The following is a 20,898-nucleotide window of genomic DNA, read 5'->3' as shown; positions in this document are numbered from 1 at the left end:
CTGGAGCTCAGTTAATCCTCTTCAACAAGTAGATGCCATTGTGACTTCAGTTTTGGAACAGGAAGGTGAAACTCTGATAGGGAAACCCTTTGCGCAAAGCAGTACAGCCAGGCAGTGGCAAGGATGGGCTGGGACCAGTCAACCTGGCACCTGGGCTCTTAAGAAGCGAACAGACTGGTTTCTAAGACTTAACGTTCTTTGGAAACAGCCAGTTTGCACGTCTTCACATCCTGGCTGCGAGGCTTCCAAAAAACGACCATGGCTTTCTGGGATTGTTTCTCCTTCTGTAAACAGCGAGCGATAGAATCCAGTTCGCAGATCTGTGGTGAGAAATTGGAAGGGAGGAAAGTAAAGCACGGAGCTGGGGGCCTGGCCACGACAGGCGTTCTAGAAATATTAGTAATGTTTATATTTGCTATTACATCTTGCCCCCCCCCCCCCACCTAGGCAATTCCTAAGGGTGCCCGGCTTTTGGGGCGAAAGAGTTAGGGGAAGGAGGAAGGGCGCCAGCTCCGAAGGTGACAAGGGAGGAAGCCTCCCCACCCACTCCCGGAGGGCCTGGCTAGCGTGTGGGTAGAGCGTGCAACTCTTGTTGTCGGTGGGGACTTCAACCCCAATGTTGCCCGTAGAGATGCAAAAGGAAAAAAAATTTCACGTGGTTAGAAGTCCCCATAGGCGACTCAAGGAGAATTTCTGGTCCCACCCCCTCATAAAGCAGAGCCAATGGTGAGCTGCTAGATTTAAATAACCTTCTCCTTTGCGTCCGGACTGCAGGGGTGTGCAGGCCTAGTGGCCAATGAGAAGTGGCGTAGGTGCAAGAGGCGGAGAAATAACCACGCCCCCGGATGGGCGGGGCACCAGGTTTTTAATTTCTAGGCGCAGGTGGCAAGACCTTGCGACCCCAGGTTTTGACCATGGCGGTGCGCTGGGGCATCGTGTCAGTCGGTTTTATCTCCAGCGACTTCACGACTGTGCTGCGAACGCTGCCTCGCTCCGAGCACCAGGTCCACCCTCTCTCTGGAATCCTCTGGAAGAGCAGGCCTGGGGACCGGGACTCCAGGGTCTGAGGGAGGAGGGAGCCAGGGTACCCTACTCCTTTCTCCCTACTTCTGTCCCGTGAACTCGACTTTCGTCAAGTTCGGGAAGGGTTTGTTCTGAACTACTGCGAAGAATACAAATTTAGGTATTAGGGGATTTAATTTAATCGCTTGCGCCAGATCTCTCTTTTCCAGGACCCGTGTCCAGCCCCCGTCACGTCCTCCCCCGGGATCCCTTCTCTTCGCATCCTGGGGGATGTAATTTTCTTATCCCGGGCCCTTCTCCATCAACCTCCCTCCCATCCACCTGTCGCAGCCTCCCAAGTCTGACCCTAGCGTCCTTCCAGGTGGTGGCGGTAGCAGCCCGAGACCTGAGCCGGGCGAAGGAGTTTGCAAGGAAACATGACATCCCCAAGGCCTATGGGTCCTATGAGGAGCTGGCCAAAGACCCGAATGTGGGTGAGTGACACATGCAGCCGAAGCCACCAGGGCGCTGGCTCTAGGCTGCCCCGTAGGATAAACACGGCTCCGCGGGATGGCCCAAACCCTGTGTGCTTCTGAAGGGTCTGGGGCTGGGGGGACAGAACTGTAGGAACGGGTTGGGTCTGCGATTAACAGTCTAGCAAGAAATTGTGTTTGTTAACAAGGTGTCCATGGTTTGGAAGGGGCCTGAATTTGTGAGCCTCTTAAGACTTTTTTTGTTTTTTTTAAAGATTTTATTTATTTATTTGATAGACAAAGATCACAAGCAGGCAGAGAGGCAGGCAGAGAGAGAGGAGGAAGCAGGCTCCCCGCTGAGCAGAGAGCCCGAGGTGGGACTCGATCCCAGGACCCTGAGATCATGACCTGAGCCGAAGGCAGCGGCTTAACCCACTGAGCCACCCAGGCGCCCCAAGACTTTTTTTTTTCCTTTGGGGCGCCTGGGTGGCTCAGTGGGTTATCAGCCTCTGCCTTCGGCTCAGGTCGTGATCCCGGGGTCCTGGGATCGAGCCCTGCATCGGACTGTCTGCTCCGCGGAGAGCCTGCTTCCTCCTCTCTCTCTCTCTGCCTACTTGTGATCTCTGTCTGTCAAGTAAATAAATAAAATCTTTAAAAAAAAAAAAAAGCCTTTTTTTTTCTTTTTAGGATTTTTATTTATTTATTTTATTCATTCACTCATTCTTTCATTCATTTGAGAGAGAAAGAGTGTAGCAGAGCTCAGGCAGGGTGAGCTGCAGAGGGAAAGGGAGAAGCAGGCTCCCCACTGAGCGGGAACCCCATACTGGCTCGATCCCAGAACCCAGGGATCATGACCTGAGCAAAAGGCAGACGCTTAACCAATTGGGCCACCCAGGCACCCCAGGCACCCCTGTTCAGGCTTTTTTTTTTTTTTTTAAGATTTTATTTATTTATTTATTTATTAAAAGATTTTATTTATTCGTTTGACAGACAGAGATCACAATCAGGCAGAGAGGCAGGCACTGGGCTGGGCGGGGTGGAGAAGCAGGATCCTAGCCGAGCAGAGAGCCCGATGCGGGGCTCAATCCCAGGACCCTGGGATCATGATCAGAGTGGAAGGCAGAGGCTTTAACCCACTGAGCCACCCAGGCACCCCTGTTCCGGCTTTAAGTAAGCTGTGTGGCCTGGGCTCCTATATTCTGGAGCGGCCTGGATAGTGGGGGGCAGGATGGTAGAGCTGGACAGCAACCAGACTGGAGTTAGGCTGCTGGAACTGGCATTTTGCTCTTCTGCTTGCCCTTCTCAGTTTCCTCATTTGTAAAACAGGCGAAATAAGAGTATCTGCCTCTTGGTGGTATCGTGACAAATGACTTCATGATCATTTTGGAAGGCTGGAAATAATCTGAAGAAAATGAGTTATAGGAGAGAATGGTTAGCTCCTTCCTAATGGGACACGAGGCTTGACCCCTAGGATGGGACTGACCGTCCTTGGTTGGTGAGACCCCAGTTCCTAGCTTGCTGGGGGCGGGGCCTCGACATTAGGGGCAGGTCCAGGATGTCTGGGGTGGCTGGGGCTACTAATGACTCTCCCTCCTTCCTTCCAATCCAGAGGTGGCCTACATCGGCACCCAGCAGGTCCAGCACAAGGCCGCAGTGTTGCTATGTCTGGCAGCGGGCAAGGCCGTTCTGTGCGAGAAGCCCATGGGCACAAACTCTGCGGAAGTTCGCGAAATGGTTGCTGAAGCCCGATCCCGAGGCCTCTTTCTCATGGAGGTGAGGGTGAAGGGGACATTCCAACCTCCAACAGAGTGCTTCTTGCTATTATTAAACATGGCTGCCAGTGGACTTTTTTGGAGGAGCACAACAGAAGGGTTTGTCAAGAACAAAGACCGCGGCAAAGGGAACTGTTGTTGGTGTGTTTTCCAGAATGTAGTTGAGCTGGGCCATGAACTCTGCTAGCAACATCTGTCAGGAGGGAGAGCCCTTGCTTAGCAAACATCAGCCCCCTGAGCGGTATTTTGTCAGCTTTTTAGAGAAAAAGTGGCATAAAAAAGCAACAGGCTGAGTTTGGGGGAATTTCCAAGAATATTGATCAGAAGGAGCAGGGCACCTCCACCTTACCAACTCTCAAGGTCAACCTGTCTTTGCTTTTGCCCTTATCAGACATGGCTACCTCTATGGGACCTTTGACAGTTTGCAGAGTGCCAGTAATTAAAATGGTTGCCCAATGGCACTAGATAGCACCAGCAGTTAAGACGGCTACCAAATGACCTTTAGGAGCTATTTTCACATTAAGGAATATCCTGGTTCTTAAATGCTGCCTTGCCATAGGTTCTGCCAATAGTAGCAACAGCTATCTCTTACTTCCCCATGTCCTAGCTAGCTGTCTTGTGCCCACTACTGCTCCCAGTCTTCAAAAGTTCTCTATGTACAAGAAGGATATAGTTCAGATTTACTCTGGTTCCTTGGTGCTTCTGGTTCTCACTGTGCCTCGGCAGTGCCAAAGTGCTGAATTTATTGCTTCCTTGTTTTTATTGGCTCCAGTTGTGTTCCAGATCCAACCCTAGGAACTCTGAATTCATAATGGGTTAAGACACAGACTCAGTTTTCAATGAGCTCAAGGTCGGCCATGGTCCCAGAAATGGGCTATCGCGATGCCCAGTTGCACAGACTTTTGTAGATACAGTACCAGGCAGTTGACAGAACCCAGAGGCATCAGCCCAGCGTGGGGGATAGTCAAGGAAGTTACCGGTGGGTAGGGACTGACCCAAGCCGTAAAGGAGAAGTACAGTGCCCAGGTAAGCAGGCCAGAGAGGAAAAGCAGAGTTAAGACTTCCAGAAAATAAGAGTGGGCAGATTTCATGTCTTTAGTTGAACTTGACCTTGGACAGGCTTTAGAGTCAGAGGAGACTCTAGATTCCATCTCACCGGTTCCTAGCTCTGTGATCTTGGGTGGGGCAAGTAATTTGAGACAGGGCCAACTTGGAGTGGGAAAGCTGCCTCCGGGACCACGTGGAGGATGGTCTGGAGTGGGGAGACCCTGTGCATTCGGTTGCCAGGGCTGTGATCACAAAGTACCACCACAGAATGGGGGACTTCAACAACAGAGACTTATTTTCTCCTACTTCTGGAAGCTAGAAGTCCATGATCAAGGTGCTGGTTTCTCCTAAGGCCTCCCTCCTTGGCTTGGAGAGTGCACTCTTCTCCCTGTGTCTCAGGTGGTCCTTCCTCAGTGTCAGTGTCCTCATCTCTTCCTGTTGGATGAGGGCCTGCCACAATGACTTCATTTTAACCTAATTACCTCTTTAAAGACCCCATCTCCACACTGGGAGGTCCTGGCGTTGGGCGGAGGGGAGCCGGTTAGGACCTCACCCTGAATTTGGTGGCGACACAATTGAGCCCATAACTATTGGGAGACTGGGGGAATGGTCCAGCTAGAAAGGACAAGGCCCGAGTTGGGGCCCTGGAAATGGAGAGGAGAGGAGAGGGGCAGAGAGACTCAGGGACAGGACACAACCTGGGGACTGATGAAGGCTGTGGAAGGGAGACGGAGGGCTCTTGAGAGGACAGTGGGGAGCAGCAGGGAGTCCCTCATGCTGGGGTTCCACAAGAGAGAGGAACTGGTTGGTTAACTCATGGGTCCTGACGTCTTTCCTTCCTTTTCCATTGTCCTGCTTTCTCCCGTCTGTGGTGTGCAGGGCATCTGGACACGCTTCTTTCCTGCTATAGAAGCTCTGAGGTCGGCTGTGTCTCAGGGAGCTCTGGGAAGTCTCCGGGTGGCTCGGGCAGAATTTGGGAAGGACCTTACCGGCATACCCCGGATCATAGACAAAGCCCAGGCTGGCGGTGCCCTGTTGGACTTTGGTATCTACTGTGTCCAGTTCATCTCCATGGTCTTTGGTGGGCAGAAGCCTGAGAAGATTTCAGCCATGGGCAGGCTCTATGAAACAGGTACGGTCTATCCTGGACTGTATGAGCACAATAAGGGTGATCCTCCCTCACTGGGAGCACTGAACTGGGGATGAGCCTCCTAGACCCTAAGAATCAGGTTAGACAGCTGTAGGAACTTCCTACCCAAAGTCAAAGAGGATCAGAGTGGAGAGTGTGGGCATGCTCTGTCCTGGGATTTGCTGTGTGGTTTTAGCCAAGGCACTTAACGTCTCTGAAGCCTAGTTACTGGTAAAATGTCAATAATAAGGTGGTCAGAAGGGAACTGGGCTGGCTCAGTCAGTAGAGCATGTGGGCTCTTGATCTTGGGGTTGAAAGTTTGAGCCCCACGTTGGGAGTAAAGAGAGACAAAGAAAGAAAGGGGAACTGAGATTGTCATAAAGTTAATGAAGTCAATCTCTCTTTTTTTTTTCGTTTGGCTAGTGTGGCCTCATTCACATGGTGGGCTCAGTTTCATGTCCAGTAAAAAGCAGGCCCCAGTATGCAAGCTTTTTTCTTTTAAGATTTTATTCATTCATTTGACAAAGGGAGAGATCACAAGCAAGCAGAGCAGGAGGGAGAGGGAGAAGCAGGTTTTCCGCTGAGCAGGGAGCCCAGCGAGGGACCTGATATCAGGACCCTGGGGTCGTGACCTGAGCCGAAGGCAGATGCCTAACCGACTGAGCCACCCAGGTGCACCCCCCTTTTTTTTTCAGCATACATTGATTTTGGTAACAGCTTTACTGAGATATAATTCACATACTGTACAGTTTATTTATTCAAAGTGTACAATCCTATGGCCTGGGATTATTCTCCCATTTCCCAAAGCCCTGAGCCCTCCCCAGCCACACTCATCTCTTCTCTGGCTCTGGGGATTTGCCAGATATGAGACACTTCACGCAAGTGGCATTCAACAATACGCAGCCTTTCGGGTCTGCTTCTTTCACTTAGCATATGTGTTTTTTTGTGATTGTTGTTGTTTTTAAAAATTTTTTAATATTTATTTATTTTGGGGGGAGGGAGAGAGCATGTATTATGGGAGGAGGAGCAGAGGGAAATTCCGGAAGAGGGAGAGAAGCCGATTCTCTGCTGAGTAGGGAGTCTGACTTTGGGTTCAATTTCAGGATCCTGGGATCACAACCTGAGCCGAGACCAAGAGTCCAACACATAACCGGCTGAGCCAGGTGCCCAGCACGTGTGTTTTTAGTGCCTCATTCTTTTTTCACTGTTGTGTTAGAGGCGAGGTCTCCTTTTTTTTCTTTTTTTAAGATTTTATTTATTTATTTGTCAGAGAGAGACCGAGAGCACAAGCAGGCAGAGTGGCAAGGAGAGGCAGAGAGAGAAGCAGGCTCCCCGCCGAGCAAGGAGTCTGATATGGGACTCAATCCCAGGATCCTGGGATCGTGACCCAAGCTGAAGGGAGTGGCCCAACCCACTGAACCACTCAGGTGCCCCCCCCTTTCTTAAAGATTTTATTTATTTGACAGAGAGACACAGTGAGAGAGAGAACATAAGCAGGGGGAGTGGGAGAGGAAGAAGCAGACTTCCCGCCAAGCAGGGAGCCCGATGCGGGGCTCAATCCCAGGACCCCGGGATCATGACCTGAGTCAAAAGACAGACACCCAATGATTGAGCCACCTAGGTGCCCCAGTGTTCCATAGGCGGGATTTGAGGACCAGGCCTTCTCCTGTCCTGTGCCTTCCCCAGGTGTAGACGACACGGTCACCGTGCTCCTCCAGTACCCAGGAGAGCTCCAGGCCAGCTTTACCTGCAGCATCTGTGCTCCGCTCTCCAATACGGCCTCAGTGAGCGGCACCAAGGGCATGGCACAGGTGAGATGCGACTGACCAAGATGGGAACTGGGGCCCCTCCCAATAGGAGTGCGCCAGTTGTGGTTGCCGGACCCAACTGGGGGCTGAATCAGCCTCTTTCCCAGCATTGCTAAGGAAGGCATCCTCGACCACCAGGCCATGGGATGGGTTTGGACCTCTAGGCTCCTTCCTGAAGGTGAATTTCCTGGCCTGTCAAAAATCCTTGAGACTGAGGAGAAACTAGTTCTTATCAACCATGCTTAGAGGGCCGATGTGGCCTGTGGAATTGCTTCCAGGATTGGGTCCAGGCATTACCAAAGATTGGCCTCATTGGGCTTCCTGGGGCTCTGTTGCTAAAAAGAAATTCTGTTCTTTTTTTTTTTTTTAAGATTTTATTTATTTATCAGAGGGGGGGCGGAGAGCGAGCACAGGCAGACAGAATGGCAGGCAGAGGCAGAGGGAGAAGCAGGCTCCCTGCGGAGCAAGGAGCCCGATGTGGGACTCGATCCCAGGACGCTGGGATCATGACCTGAGCCGAAGGCAGCCGCTCAACCAACTGAGCCACCCAGGCGTCCCAAAAGAAATTCTGTTCTTAGCAGAAGAATTTGGACCTTGCCTGGGCACATTTCTGTCTCCAGTTTGGCCTAGACTTGGTAATAGGAATATTGTTGGCTTCCCGGGGCTCTGGGGACAAAAAATCAGGTCTCCTAGTAAATAAGAAGGTGCTGGATTGTCTAAGTCTCCTCCTTGCAAAGGAGAGTCACACACATGTGGATATAAGCTGTCTTCGAGGCCTAAGCATCCTGTTAGAGAGGGGTTTGTCCCTGGGAAGATGAACAGACAGTTTTCTATTGTGACAGTTCTGTGGCTGAGAAGCAAATCTCCAGCATTGGGGAAGAGGGGGACAAGCTGAGGGAGGCCCCCTGAATATCCTTAGGCTGGAGCCCACAGTAGCCACCTCTTCTCTCCCCACCAGGTCCTCGAGCCCTTCTGGTGCCCAACAGAGCTGGTGGTGAAGGGAGAGCATAAGGAGTTCCCGCTGCCCCCAACCCCAGGCAAGGAGTTCAATTTTCCAAATGGAGCGGGCATGGTTTATGAGGCCAAGCATGTCCGGGAGTGCTTGCGAAAGGGTAAGGATGTAAAGGATGGGTGAGAGGGTGGCAGGTGGAGGGGCAAAGCTGGTAGGAAAAGCGGGCTGCTCCCCAACCCTCAGCTTCTCTAAGTAGCTGTCTAGAACTACAATTCCCAGGATCCCCTTGGGGCATCGGTCAGCCAGCACCATGTATGACTTTGCCTCACAGGATTCAGGGAATGGTAGTTCTTTTGATCTTAAAGGCGTGACTCAGAAGAGGTCCCTAACTGTACTCTCCCCCAGGTCTGAAGGAAAGTCCTGTGATGCCCCTGGTGGAAAGTGAACTCCTGGCTGACATCCTTGAAGAAGTGAGGAAGGCCATTGGAGTCACCTTCCCCTAAGACAAACACTGACGTGTGCCCTGAATAAAAAAGACGTGGCTCCCACAGAGATTGTGGCAATGGTGGTTTGGTGGGAGCTGGAGCAAAGGGGTTGCCAGAGGGGTCACTAGAGAATAAATTGGTAGAAGGATGTGGGGAAGGGGAGGAAGACAGGGTCAGGGCCACACTTCTTAAAAAAATTTTATTTCTGGGGCGCCTGGGTGGCTCAGTGGGTTAAGCCGCTGCCTTCGGCTCAGGTCATGATCTCAGGATCCTGGGATCGAGTCCCACATCGGGCTCTCTGCTCAGCAGGGAGCCCGCTTCCCTCTCTCTCTCTCTGCCTGCCTCTCCATCTACTTGTGATTTCTCTCTGTCAAATAAATAAATAAAATCTTTAAAAAAATTTTTTATTTCTTTATTTGAGGGGGAGAGAGTGCAACAGGCAGAAGGAGAAGCAGACTCCCTGCTGAGCAGAGAGCCTGATGTGGGACCCAATCCCAGGACCCTGGGATCACTACCTGAGCTGAAGGCGGAAACTTAACTGACTGAGCCACCCAGGCATCCAGAGACCACATTTTTCACAAGCTCTTAGAGCAGACCCCTGTGGGCAGAGCTTGGTTTGCCTACCATACCCTGTGTGACCTGGGCAAGGACTCGCCTGTGGGTAGGAGGCGTGTCCCTAAGTGCACTCACCTGCAGCCTCTCCCTGTCCCTGTCTCCTCCTCAGTAAAGACAAGACACAGTACTGACCACCCTCTGGTGAGGGTTAAATGAGATGGTATATGAACAGCCCCTGGGGGCAGGGTAGATTCTCAACAAATGTTAACTGATGGCCCTTTGCTTTGAGATCAGGCTTTTCCAAACCAGTGTCTAGAAACTCCAGGCCTCCATTATGGTACAAAAAGTCATTTTAACAGGAGAGAAAGGATTTACCTTCCATTTCTTCCTTTTTATTTTTTTTAAGAACATGAGAGAGAACACAAGCAGGGAGGAAGCAGGAGAGGGAGAGGCAGGCTCCCTGCTCAGCATGGGGGTTGATAGCCCAGGAACCCAGGATCATGACCTGAGCCAAAGACAGACGCTTAACTGACTGAGCCACCCAGGTGCCCCTTGCCTTCAGTTTCAGTGGCCTTATTGGCAAAGCCTGGGTCATAGGCCCCTCTGTGCAGCAGGTTTAGGATGTCCGTCCCACTAACATTACAAGCAGTTGGGCGGGGGCTATGTGTGGGTGGCTGATCAGCCAATTAGGGTTAACTCTGTGCTCTAAGCAAGGTCTAACTTTCCTATTTTTCTGTAATAGTTTGTGTCAGTTCGGTGATGTTGCAGTAACACCCCCCAGATCTCAACTTAGTAAACAGGTGTATGTCTCACTGGTGTTATGTATTAGCTGAGGGTTCTGGTCTGTATACGTCTGGTATCTAGGCTAACAGGACCGCTAGCATTTGGAATCCCGCCAGTCACTGTGGCCAAGGAAAGAAAGTTCTGGAGGCTTTGGTACCAAAATTTAAATGCCCTAACACATAAACAACATACATAACCTCTTGTAATTCATTGGCAAAAGCTAGTCACACGACCTTGATGAGCCAGAGAGAGCCCAGGAAGTCCAACTCTACCAGGCTCTAAAAGATGGAGGTGGATACCTTGGGTTTACACTAGCAATTCCAACTTGGAGCAAATAAGAGAGACCAGACATCAATCAAATGAGTTTTCTATTATTTTCTATTCCAAGTCCCCTTATACATTGTTCAGCTATCACTACACTGGTTTCAGCCCTCTGCTTGCTTGGTTTCCATCTTTTGTGTGGCAAACATGGCTAACATCACTGTTATCCCTCACTTAAATGATGGGAAAGTATTCGCTGGACATATGGCTGCTGAGCTAAAGACTACATTTCCCAGGATCCCTTGCAACTAGGTCTTGCCACATGGGTAGGTGCTGGCCAATGGGATGTATACAGCATCTGAGTTCCAGCCTTTTTTTTATTTTTTTTAAGATTTTATTTATTTATTTGACAGAGAGAAATCACAAGTAGATGGAGAGGCAGGCAGAGAGAGAGGAAGGGAAGCAGGGAGCCCAATGCGGGACTCGATCCCAGGACCCTGAGATCATGACCTGAGCCAAAGGCAGCGGCTTAACCCACTGAGCCACCCAGGCGCCCAGTTCCAGCCTTTTTTAAGCAAAGAGGATGGTCTCCCTTTCAACCTCTCCCTGATACTGGAGTAGAGATGTGTTGTTGGGCATTGGTGTGTCAGTCGTACACCATAAGACAGAAGCCACGTTTGCAGATGGTGGAGCCACAAGCTAGAAAGCTAGAAGAAAGACACACAATGGAAGTGGTCAGGTCCTGAGGCTGCAGCGGGAGCTGGCAAGCCAGAGACCCAGGGGAACTGATGTTTAGTTCCAGTATCAAGTCCAAAGGCTGGAGTACCAGGTGCACGTCTCCTCAGGAGGCCTGCAGCTTGAGATGCAAGAAGAACTGATGTTTCAGCGTGAGACCGAAGGCAGGAGGAAGGCTGGTGTCCCAGTTCAGAGGCAGTCAGGCAGAAAGAATTCTTTCTTACTCTGAGGAGGGTCTGCCTTTTGGTTCTAGTCAGGCCTTCTCCTGATTGGATGGTCTCACCCACAGGAAGGAACTTTTAGTTTGCTTTACTAAGTCACCAATGTAAATGTTATGTCACCCAAAATACCCTCACAGAAACACCCCAAAAATATAAGGCCATATTTCTGGATATTCTGTGGCCCAGCCAAGCAGATAGAAAGTTAAACACACACTCCCTGACCTTGGAACTTCCCTCCTTATGTTCATATCACATGGGATGGCATCTTCTTGGACTTCCCATGAGAGGTCAATAAGCTTCATTGATGTTTAAGTCACTGTCACATTAGCTTTTCCTAAAGCTGAATTAGTGGGCTGCCTTGCATTTTCCTGAGATCTCTCCTGTCCCACTCACTTCCCCTCTCACTGGAGTTCCTCTTGTTCCTCTTCCCTTGAAACTGAATGTGCTCATGACTCAGCCATAGTCACTGCAACATGGCAGAAAGTCAACCCCCACGACTTGTGCAGTTGTCAGGAAAGGCCATGCAACGTCTTCCTTGCAAGCTGAAATACTCTTGAAACCTTCAGCCATAATGCCCGAAGCCCAGCCATCCTGAAGCCACCAAGCCACGACAAAGCCCGAACTAACCCACACAGAAACCATGCGGAAAGCCTGGAGACTCCGTGAGGAAGGAGATTCTCAGCCAGTGGGTTCCAGCTGCCACAGACTCTACTGTTCCAGCCCCACTGCTGTCTGACTAAAAACACTGAGTGGCCCCAAGCTGGAACTGCCCAGCTAAGCCTTTCCTGATTCCATCACCCACGGGCCTATGAAAAATAATAAGATGATTCCTGTGGTCTGAAGCTGCGAATCTCTGGGATGATTTGTTATGCAGCAGTAGCTGACTGGAACACCTGATACCACAGCTTTTAGAACATGAGAGATGGATTCATTTTCAGTACGTTGAAGCAAAACAGAACCCCCAGATCCTACCTAGTAGTCCCCACCCTGCAAAATTTCCTAGGTCAGCCACCAGGGCCCACTGCTCCTGAATAACTTTGCACCCACAACATAAAGGGCTCCTCATCTCCCGGTGCTGGTTTCTATGGTGGATTTCAGTGACCTCTACTTCCTGGTCTTCATGTCCTTGTGTCTCCCCCTCCTGTGGGTGTGCTGGATCTAGTGATTTGCTAAAGGCCCGGGGGGTTGGGATGTCCCTTCTGAGACTAAGTGATAGTAGCGGACGTCAGCCCTCCTTACACTCCTGTTTGCTCACTGTGATGCCGTGTTGTGAAGAGGTCCCACGACAAGGAAATAAGGATAGCCTGTGGCCAGCAGCCAGCAAGGAATGGAGGCCTCAACCCAACCTATCTCCAGGAACTGAGTCTTCCCAATAACCATGCAAGCATGGTTGGAAATGGGGGTGCCTGGGTGGCTTAATTGGTTGGGCATCTGCCTTTGGCTCGGATCATGATCCTGAGACTCTGGAATTGAGCCCCACATTAGGCTCCCTGCTCAGAGAGGAGTCTGCTTCTGCTTCTCCCTCTCCCACTCCCCTTGCTCATATTCTCTCTCTCTCTTAAATAAGTCCATACAATCTTTAAAAAAAAAAAAAATGGTTGGAAATGGATCCTTCCCCAGCTGAAACTTTGGATGAGACCAGAACCCCAGCTGACCCCTTTTTGATAGCCTTGGGAGAGAATGTGAAGCAGGGACCCCAGGGAAGCCACACCCAGATTCCACCTATCATTTACATCTTGTAATATAAGTCTATAACTTTAAAATATCTGTACATTATATTTTTCTTTGTTAGAAAAGTCTTAAAATACCAGTTTCTCTCCTCTTTGGATGTACTGTAAGTAGCAGATCCTATTAGCTTCATTGTCCTTTTTTTTGTTTTATTAATTTACTTGAGAAAGAACAGGGGTGGGAGAGGCAGAAGGAGAGGGAGAAACAGACACCCCGCTGAGCAGGGAGCCCCCACCCAGGGCTCAATCCCAGGACCCCAGAATAATGACCCAAGCCAAAGGCAGATATTTAAACCACTGAACCACCCAGGCGCCCCACCTTCATTGTCTTGTAATAACGTGTAAGAGAGGGGCACCTGGGTGGCTCAGTCAGTTAAGCAACTAACTCTTAGTTTCAACTCAGGTCATGATATCAGGGTTCTGGGATGGAGCCCTGTGTTGGATTCCCTGCTCAGTGGGGCATCTGCTGGAAGATTCTCCCTCTCCCTCCCTCTGCCTATGCTATTTCTCTCTCCCCCCTCTCTGAAATAAATAAATAAATAAATATTTTTTTAAAAACATGTAAGAGATTTTTCATTACCAGGGAGCCATGGGAGGGCTGCGAGCAGGGGAAGGCCATGGTCAGCTCTGGGTATATAGTAAGACCCTTCTAAGTCCGTGTGGGGGGATGCACTAGAGGGGAGGGACTGGAGGCTGGGAGGACATGGAAGAGGCTGGGACCTATGAGTGGGGCTGAGTAAGAAAGCTCTTGTCCGAATGACACAGCTGTCAAGCTGAACACCTGAGAGCATCCAGGAGAACTCCTGTGCAACTCTAGAAAGTTCAGCTCCTGGGGCGCCTGGGTGGCTCAGTGGGTTAAGCTGCTGCCTTCGGCTCGGGTCGTGATCCCAGGGTCCTGGGATCGAGTCCCACATCGGGCTCTCTGCTGGGCAGGGAGCCTGCTTCTTCCTCTCTCTCTTTCAGCCTGCCTCTCCATCTACTTGTGATTTCTCTCTGTCAAATAAATAAATAAAATCTTAAAAAAAAAAAAAAAAAAAGTTCAGCTCCTTCTCTGGGCCTCAGTGTCCTCATCTGTAAATAGGCCTTTGTTGTCCGGGATGACTAAGTCAGCTATCGCTGTGAAATGAATCACTCCCAAACGTTCAGGCTTAAAACAGCAATAAATATTATCTCACACCGTTCCTGGAGGTTGGAAATCCACACGTGCCTTAGCTGGGTGCTTCAGGTTCAGGGCCTCAATCAGGACACTGGTAAGGGGAGAGAAGGGAACAGAAGAACACTGGCTGAGTGCAAAGCACAAGCCAACACCCTGTAACCCCGCCACCCCTCCCACCCTCCACTCCCCCCCACCCCCTACTTCTCCACCCCTTACAATCCCACCTCACCCTCACCTCTACCCCCTCCCACACCCCCTTCCCGCCCCGCCCTAGGACAAGTGTGACACTCTTCCAGGAATCTCCCAACTATCTGAATGTTAACACCTTGTTAGATGGGAAAAACAACCTGAACTTGACAATGGCAAGGGCTCAGGTATCTTGTAGATCCTCTTTAGCATATGAAAGTTCTTTTGAAAACTCCTTTTTTCCTACTTCCCCCTCCCAACTTGTAGTTTTATAACGGGCCACCCCTCGTGACTCTAGTGGAGTACTTTCTCCCCAGGGGTGTTCTCCGCTTGCTGGTGATCTTTTTGCACCAAAGATGTCTCAAGAACTCTTTTTGGGGGACGCCTGGGTGGCTCAGTTGGTTAAGCAGCTGCCTTCGGCTCAGGTCATGATCCCAGCGTCCTGGGATCGAGTCCCACATCGGCCTCCTTGCTCAGCAGGGAGCCTGCTTCTCCCTCTGCCTCTGCCCGCCATTCTGTCTGCCTGTGCTCACTCTCTCTCCCTCTCTCTCTCTGATAAATAAAAAATCTAAAAAAAAAAAAAAAAAAAAAAAAAAAAAGAACTCTTTTTGGGCCATTGGCTTCCAGCCCTAACCCTAAGGTATTTCTAACAACATCCAGCAACCATGAAGGGACTTCGAGCTTCAGTGCAAACTTGGTGAGTACTTTCTCTCCTCTTCCTTCAATCTCATTTCAGGGGTCTTTCAGGGAGTACGGTCTTACTGGAACGTTTCCCTGCCAGTTGCTCAGGTCGCTGTCCTCTAGCCTGTGGCTTCTGTACGGGGAGGAGAAAGTCTGCCTTTTGGCTGGAAGTTAGTCCCCTGGCCGGGATGGTAATAAGACCCAGCAACTTGATGCCCTCTCTTCATTCCTGTCCTTAATACAAAGTCGTCTGTCCTGGGCATGGGACAGCCACCTGAGTCATCAGGACAGCTGCCAGTGTTAAGACTCCCACGTGAGGTTTCCTCCCGACTGATCTAATGCGATCCCTTCCATGTCCCTGGTCCAGCGGCTTCTGGCGGAGCGATGGTCACTGGAATCCTGCCAAAACCAGTATCCGATGGAATTAAAACCCAACCAGGGACCATTTCCTAGGGAAGTTGGCTGAAAGGACAGCGTATGTTGCACTGTCGCTTAGACCATGGTGGATGTCCGTCTTTACTGTTCTCCGTCAATGTTCTCAACTAACTACTTAAAACTACTAAATTGGGTCATTTCCCCTTGTAAAACGTTTCTAGTATTTTCCATGGGTTAAAATGGCAGGGCAGTACGCAGCCTCCAGGGACACACGATAGCAGTGCACGGGTGTTTATGTCCCTTCACCAGGCACCCATCAGCAGCCTGGGTTACCGGCATCCCTCCTATGGGCCTTTTAGGGCGGAATGCCTTCATGGGAAAGCCAGATTGCGATTAATAGTGATGTCTTGTTTGAGGGATGCCTCAGGTCGCTTTTGACACACGGGAACTTCTGACGTAACCCTGCGTGGGACACTATCTAGGAGGGGGGTGGGGGGAATGTGGTAATGGACATTCTTTATTTTTCTGGAAGCATGGTCTCTGTAGGCTTCCCAAGAACTTTCCCTTGGGGAGTCTTTAACGCACTGGAAACAATTTGGATTGCAAAACTAAGGAAAGGACAGGGCTCCCGTAACACCCCATGGTCTCAGTGGGATCTGTCAGAGAGATCTCTTTTGTAGGAAATAGGGCAGAACGGGTGGGCTAGTAAACTCCCTCCTGACATATCGGGTGGTAATTATCCAACCTCTTCCGAATAAACCCAGGCTGCTGGAGGGAGAGTGGGAGAGGGAGAAGCAGGCTCCCGGCTGAGCAAGGAGCCTGATGTGGGGCTCAATGTGGGGCTTGATCCCAGGACCCCGGAATCATGACCCGAGCTGAAGGAAGATGCTTAACTGAGCCACCCGGGCGTCCCCGGGTTGCTGGAGGGAAACGCAGACCCTCTCTAGCAAAGGGGACCCTGACTCTCCTCCTCTCTGTTCCTCCTAACAGATGTGGGGGCTTCTCCCTCACTCATTCCCTGGTTAATGGTGATAACAGGAGCCAGGTATGTTTAGTCTCCCTCAGGACGGGGACTTCAAGGAATATTCCCAGGCAGCTTCTGAAACTCCCTTCGTTTTGGGAAATTCCCTGTGTTCTCTGGCCGGACATGGACTGCCTGTTCCCCACTTGTTGGCAGCGAAACATGGCATCTGCTTCTCTGTTGGAGCTGAGGAGCTCTAGGACGGGAACGCTTCTCTCTCTGCCTTCTGCCAGCACTTTGCCTCTTCTCCCCCTGTTTCTGTACCACCTTGGGTGTGGCCTGTAAACCTGGGTTCACGACCATCCTCCATGCTTCCAGAACTGTTGGCTCCTCCTCTTACCCTCACTGTCCAGGAGTGAGAAGAGCACTTCCTGGACTTAACATGGCCTAGTCCAGATTTCCCCACCCACGTCTCAGCTAAAAACTGACAACAGGGAGGATAATTCAATATTTAAACTAAGTTAAGTTGGTTGTTTTAATTAAGATAGCAATGTCTCGGGTCACCTGGGTGGCTCAGTGGGTTAAGCCTCTGCCTTTGGCTCAGGTCATGATCCCAGGGTCCTGGGATCGAGCCGGAATCAGGCTCTCTGCTCAGCGGGGAGCATGCCCCCCACCCCCCTGCCTGCCTCTCTGCCCGCTTGTGATCTCTGTCAAATAAATACATAAAATCTTAAAAAAAAAAAAAAAAAGACGACGTCTCAGGTTACCACCAGTAAACGTGAAACTCTTATACTCTGTCAAGGTTTACTGAAGGTCAGAGTGTTATCTCTGTTGCCAGTTGTTAGTAAAACGATGACTTGAAATGATGAATTGTCTGTCTCATCATAGTTTTCATGATTAATTGCTACAATATATTTCAAAGGCTTTGGTATCCTGAAACTTGAAAGTTTTGCTTGGATGATAAATGGGATGAAACTCTTTGGACATCTGGGTCTTTTCCAAATCAGATAAAGTGCTAAATCATTGATACCTGGACATAGGTTTTGTGCTTTTGACTTCTTACGGCAAAGAAACTGAGGATGTTTAAATCTGTTGGTAAACATGTTTTGTGCTTAATTTTGCCATCCAAAGAACACTGTTTTAACAGGTCACAACTGGTTACTACTTGGTCATCATTGGGGACTACCGTGTTTGTAAGAGTGCAAAATTCTGCTAAGTGTGATTAAGACTTATGGAAATAAGGGAAAAAACTCTAGAAAAGTAGAAGATATGTAAGAAAGATTTAAGGAATGGGAATGCATTTTTGTTGATGGTAAAAGAAGGTACTTTTGTCCTAAACGAGATTGGTTGTTTGGAAATAAATGACGTTGGACAAAATTTGATTGCAAAGGAAAGTTGTAGGACATTTAGGAAAGGAAAACTCCAGAATAGAATTTTAGGTGTGGTCAGGACAAAGATTGAAATGAATGGATTTTAAAAGTACACTGGTATAACACTGAAAAGTCTGCTTTCTCTTGGTTCAAATAGTTTTTTCTCCAATTGTTGGTCCGCTCTTGATTAAGAAAATGTAAATAGTTGTTTCCTTTTTGCCAGCCCAGAAAAACACAGTTTCTGTGTTTTTCCTTTATCAGATCTTTAACATCCTGAATCCCATTTAGGCATGTGCTTTTAAAGTTTCTGAGGGTTTTGTTTAAAGATTTTATTTATTTCAGGCAGAGAGAAAGAAAGAGAGGGCAAGGGAGAGGGGTAGAGAAACAGGCTCTCCACTGGGCAGGGGCCAATCCCAGGACTCTGGGATCACGACCCGCGCCAAGGCAGACGCTCAACCGACTGAACCTCCCAGGTGTCCCACAAAGTTCTAAGGTTTCAGCAAACTTCCCCAAGATTTAAATCATGAACAGTCTTGTTGACTGATGAGGCTTATTTGTGTGATATGTTACCTTCTCGTTCTGGTTATTGAGTGTTAAGTGTCAGAATAACTTGAGTTTCCTTGTCAGTCATATCATAGTGAACTCTGATATCAGAATCATTAACACTGTCCGTTTGGGGGATTTTTTGGTTTTGTTTCATCATTTGTAATTGTTCTTACTATCTTGCAAAATGAGTTCATCTTCAAGGAGGTTCATATAAAAGACTTACAAGACAATACAAGCATTCCGTATCTTTAAGATCAGAACTGAAATGAGTAAGAATTTCCAGAACTAACCAAAAGCTGCATTCGAACTGAACAAAAATCAGTGACATTAGACTAAATGAACTAAAAAGATTACAATTCTTGTGGCTCTTGTCTGAAACATTGCTGGTTTTCTAATGTTCACTCTTCCAGATTAAGAATTCTTTTTCTTAAGATAACTGTGACTCATAAAAACGTGTTAAAGTATTCATTTGTAAACAGATCTCTACCTGTACCCTCTAAGATTCAAAAGGTCTCAGTAAGTATTCTTTCCTCCATGGCAGTCATATTCATTTCTTAAGTTCCGTAAGAATCTGTTCTCCTTGTAAGAGGACACTATTGGAAACAATTGGTTATTTTACCAAGACTTTGGCTGGAATGTCATATTTGAGAAGGACGTCCATAGACTCCGAAAGGACCAGACAGCTTAAGGTGGAGCCGTAAAGCCCCTTGGAAACATTGGCCTGGTACTTTGCTTACATAGTTCCCAGCAGCCCGAATGTCCCTTCCTGGCAGGTACAGGACCCTCAAGACACCTTAGGGACCTCGTGAAGAGGAATTCATCCAAATCTACAGATAACTGCCAACATGCCTGGTGGTAAGCTCTTGGCTTGGCTTCTAGGCCTGGAGAGGCTACTAAAAGTTCAACCTAGAGATTCCTTTTAAAAAATTCTGACAGGGGCGCCTGGGTGGCTCAGTGGTTAAGCCTCTGTCTTTGGCTCAGGTCATGATCCCAGCGTCCTGGGATCGAGCCCCACATCGGGCTCTCTGTTTGGTGGGGAGCCTGCTTCCCTCTCTCTGTCTGCCTACCTCTCTGCCTACTTGTAATATCTCTCTGTCAAATAAATAAATAAAATTTAAAAAAAATTTCCAGCAAATCAGATGCTAAAAGAGCTATATGATCACTCACTGTTCTTGCTGAGTGTATGTAAATAATTAGGCCAAGTTTGCTAAAATTGGACTCGTTTTGTAAACAAATCAGTCCTAATTCGGCTATCTCTGGAAATGAAGGTTATTTTAGAGAAAGGAATTATGTTTATCTTTTTTTTTTTTTAAGATTTATTTATTTATTTATTTGACAGAGAGAGATCACAAGTAGACAGAGAGGCAGGCAGAGAGAGAGAGAGAGAGAGAGAGAAGCAGGCTCCCTGCTGAGCAGAGAGCCCAATGCGGGACTCGATCCCAAGACCCCGAGACCATGACCTGAGCCGAAGGCAGCGGCTTAACCCACTGAGCCACCCAGGTGCCCAGGAATTATGTTTAAATAACCCACTTTGTGGATGTTAAATTCTAGACCTTGACTGTCTTCAAATGTTTGTCATTTGCCTAAGCTAGACAGCTTGAGGGAAACTTCAGAGAAAAGCACAATAGCTCGTTTATAATCTTCCTGCTTTTTATTCTGTGGGGATAATAACAGCCCCTCATGGGCACACGATTACTTAAACAACTGGAGAATGGAATAGATTTCCCACCAATTGTACAACTCAGCTATCACTTTGGCCAGTTCCCCATGGCTGGGATGACAATAATCCTTTCCTAAAAGCCAGAGCATGCCCCACTCCAGGGTTAACTGTGGACTTACTGGAGATAACGGATGACCTCACTTTCTTTATGATCGGATTGCATAATGTGCTTGGGAATGTCCTTATTTCTTAGTTAAGTCTTCCCCCACTTGCCAGTGATTCCTTGTAATTAGGATATTAACACTTGACCCCAAAGAGGTCTTCTTAATTGTTTCATCCCTCACAGTCCTATTTATCCCAGAAGCCACCTCTCTTGCAAGAGTTGCAAGCAAAGGCGTTAGCAAAGTACATACAAAAGAGCCTCAAAGCTCACTATTGGACAGTCCCTGACTGTAATGACTTCACATCAGGCCCAGAGTGTCTTTGAAACCAAAGGCCACCAACGGATGATGGAGGCAGATTTATGCATTTTTTTAAGGTTTTACTTATTTGATACAGAGAGAGAGATCACAAGCAGGCAGATGGGGGGGGGGGAGCAGGCTCCATGCCAAGCAGAGAGCCCGATGCGGGGCTCAATCCCAGGACTCTGAGATCATGACCTGAGCCAAAGGCAGAGGCTTTAACCCACTGATCCACCCAGGCACCCCCAGACTTATGCTTTATATAGATCCCTCTGAAATAATCCTTGACCCGTCAGACTTTAAACCCAGCTACCCATGGTTGGACCTGACCATCGTCCAGCTACCCATGCTTGGACCTGACCATCGTCCTTCTGTAGAGCATAACTGTTAAGAGGTTATTCATCTTGCTGATGCTAGTCAGCCAGATTTTAAAGATGCCCACATTGAAAAGACAGATGACCCTTGGTTTACTGATGTCAGTAGTTTATGGAAAAGAGACTAAGAAAAACTGCGTATGTGTGCTGCCCACTTTATGGTTTTAGGGTATGTGTG

At 48.9% G+C, this 20,898-nt stretch overlaps 1 protein-coding gene across 1 annotated transcript; it reads left to right on the top strand.

Moving 5' to 3' along the window:
- Positions 1 to 848: 848 nt before the first annotated feature.
- On the top strand, positions 849 to 8,735 carry DHDH (dihydrodiol dehydrogenase). Its single transcript, XM_059151372.1, has 7 exons — positions 849 to 1,004; positions 1,385 to 1,496; positions 3,085 to 3,248; positions 5,174 to 5,426; positions 7,110 to 7,234; positions 8,190 to 8,343; positions 8,589 to 8,735. Exons 1-7 carry the CDS (start codon positions 915 to 917, stop codon positions 8,684 to 8,686), a joined length of 996 nt encoding a protein of 331 aa, XP_059007355.1. The 5' UTR covers positions 849 to 914; the 3' UTR covers positions 8,687 to 8,735.
- The last annotated feature ends 12,163 nt before the right edge of the window (positions 8,736 to 20,898 follow it).

This window comes from Mustela lutreola, chromosome 16 (assembly GCF_030435805.1).
Source record: "Mustela lutreola isolate mMusLut2 chromosome 16, mMusLut2.pri, whole genome shotgun sequence".
Taxonomy (NCBI): domain Eukaryota; kingdom Metazoa; phylum Chordata; class Mammalia; order Carnivora; family Mustelidae; genus Mustela; species Mustela lutreola.
Note: the sequence above shows the minus strand (reverse complement) of the source record. Positions and strands in the feature narration are given on the sequence as shown.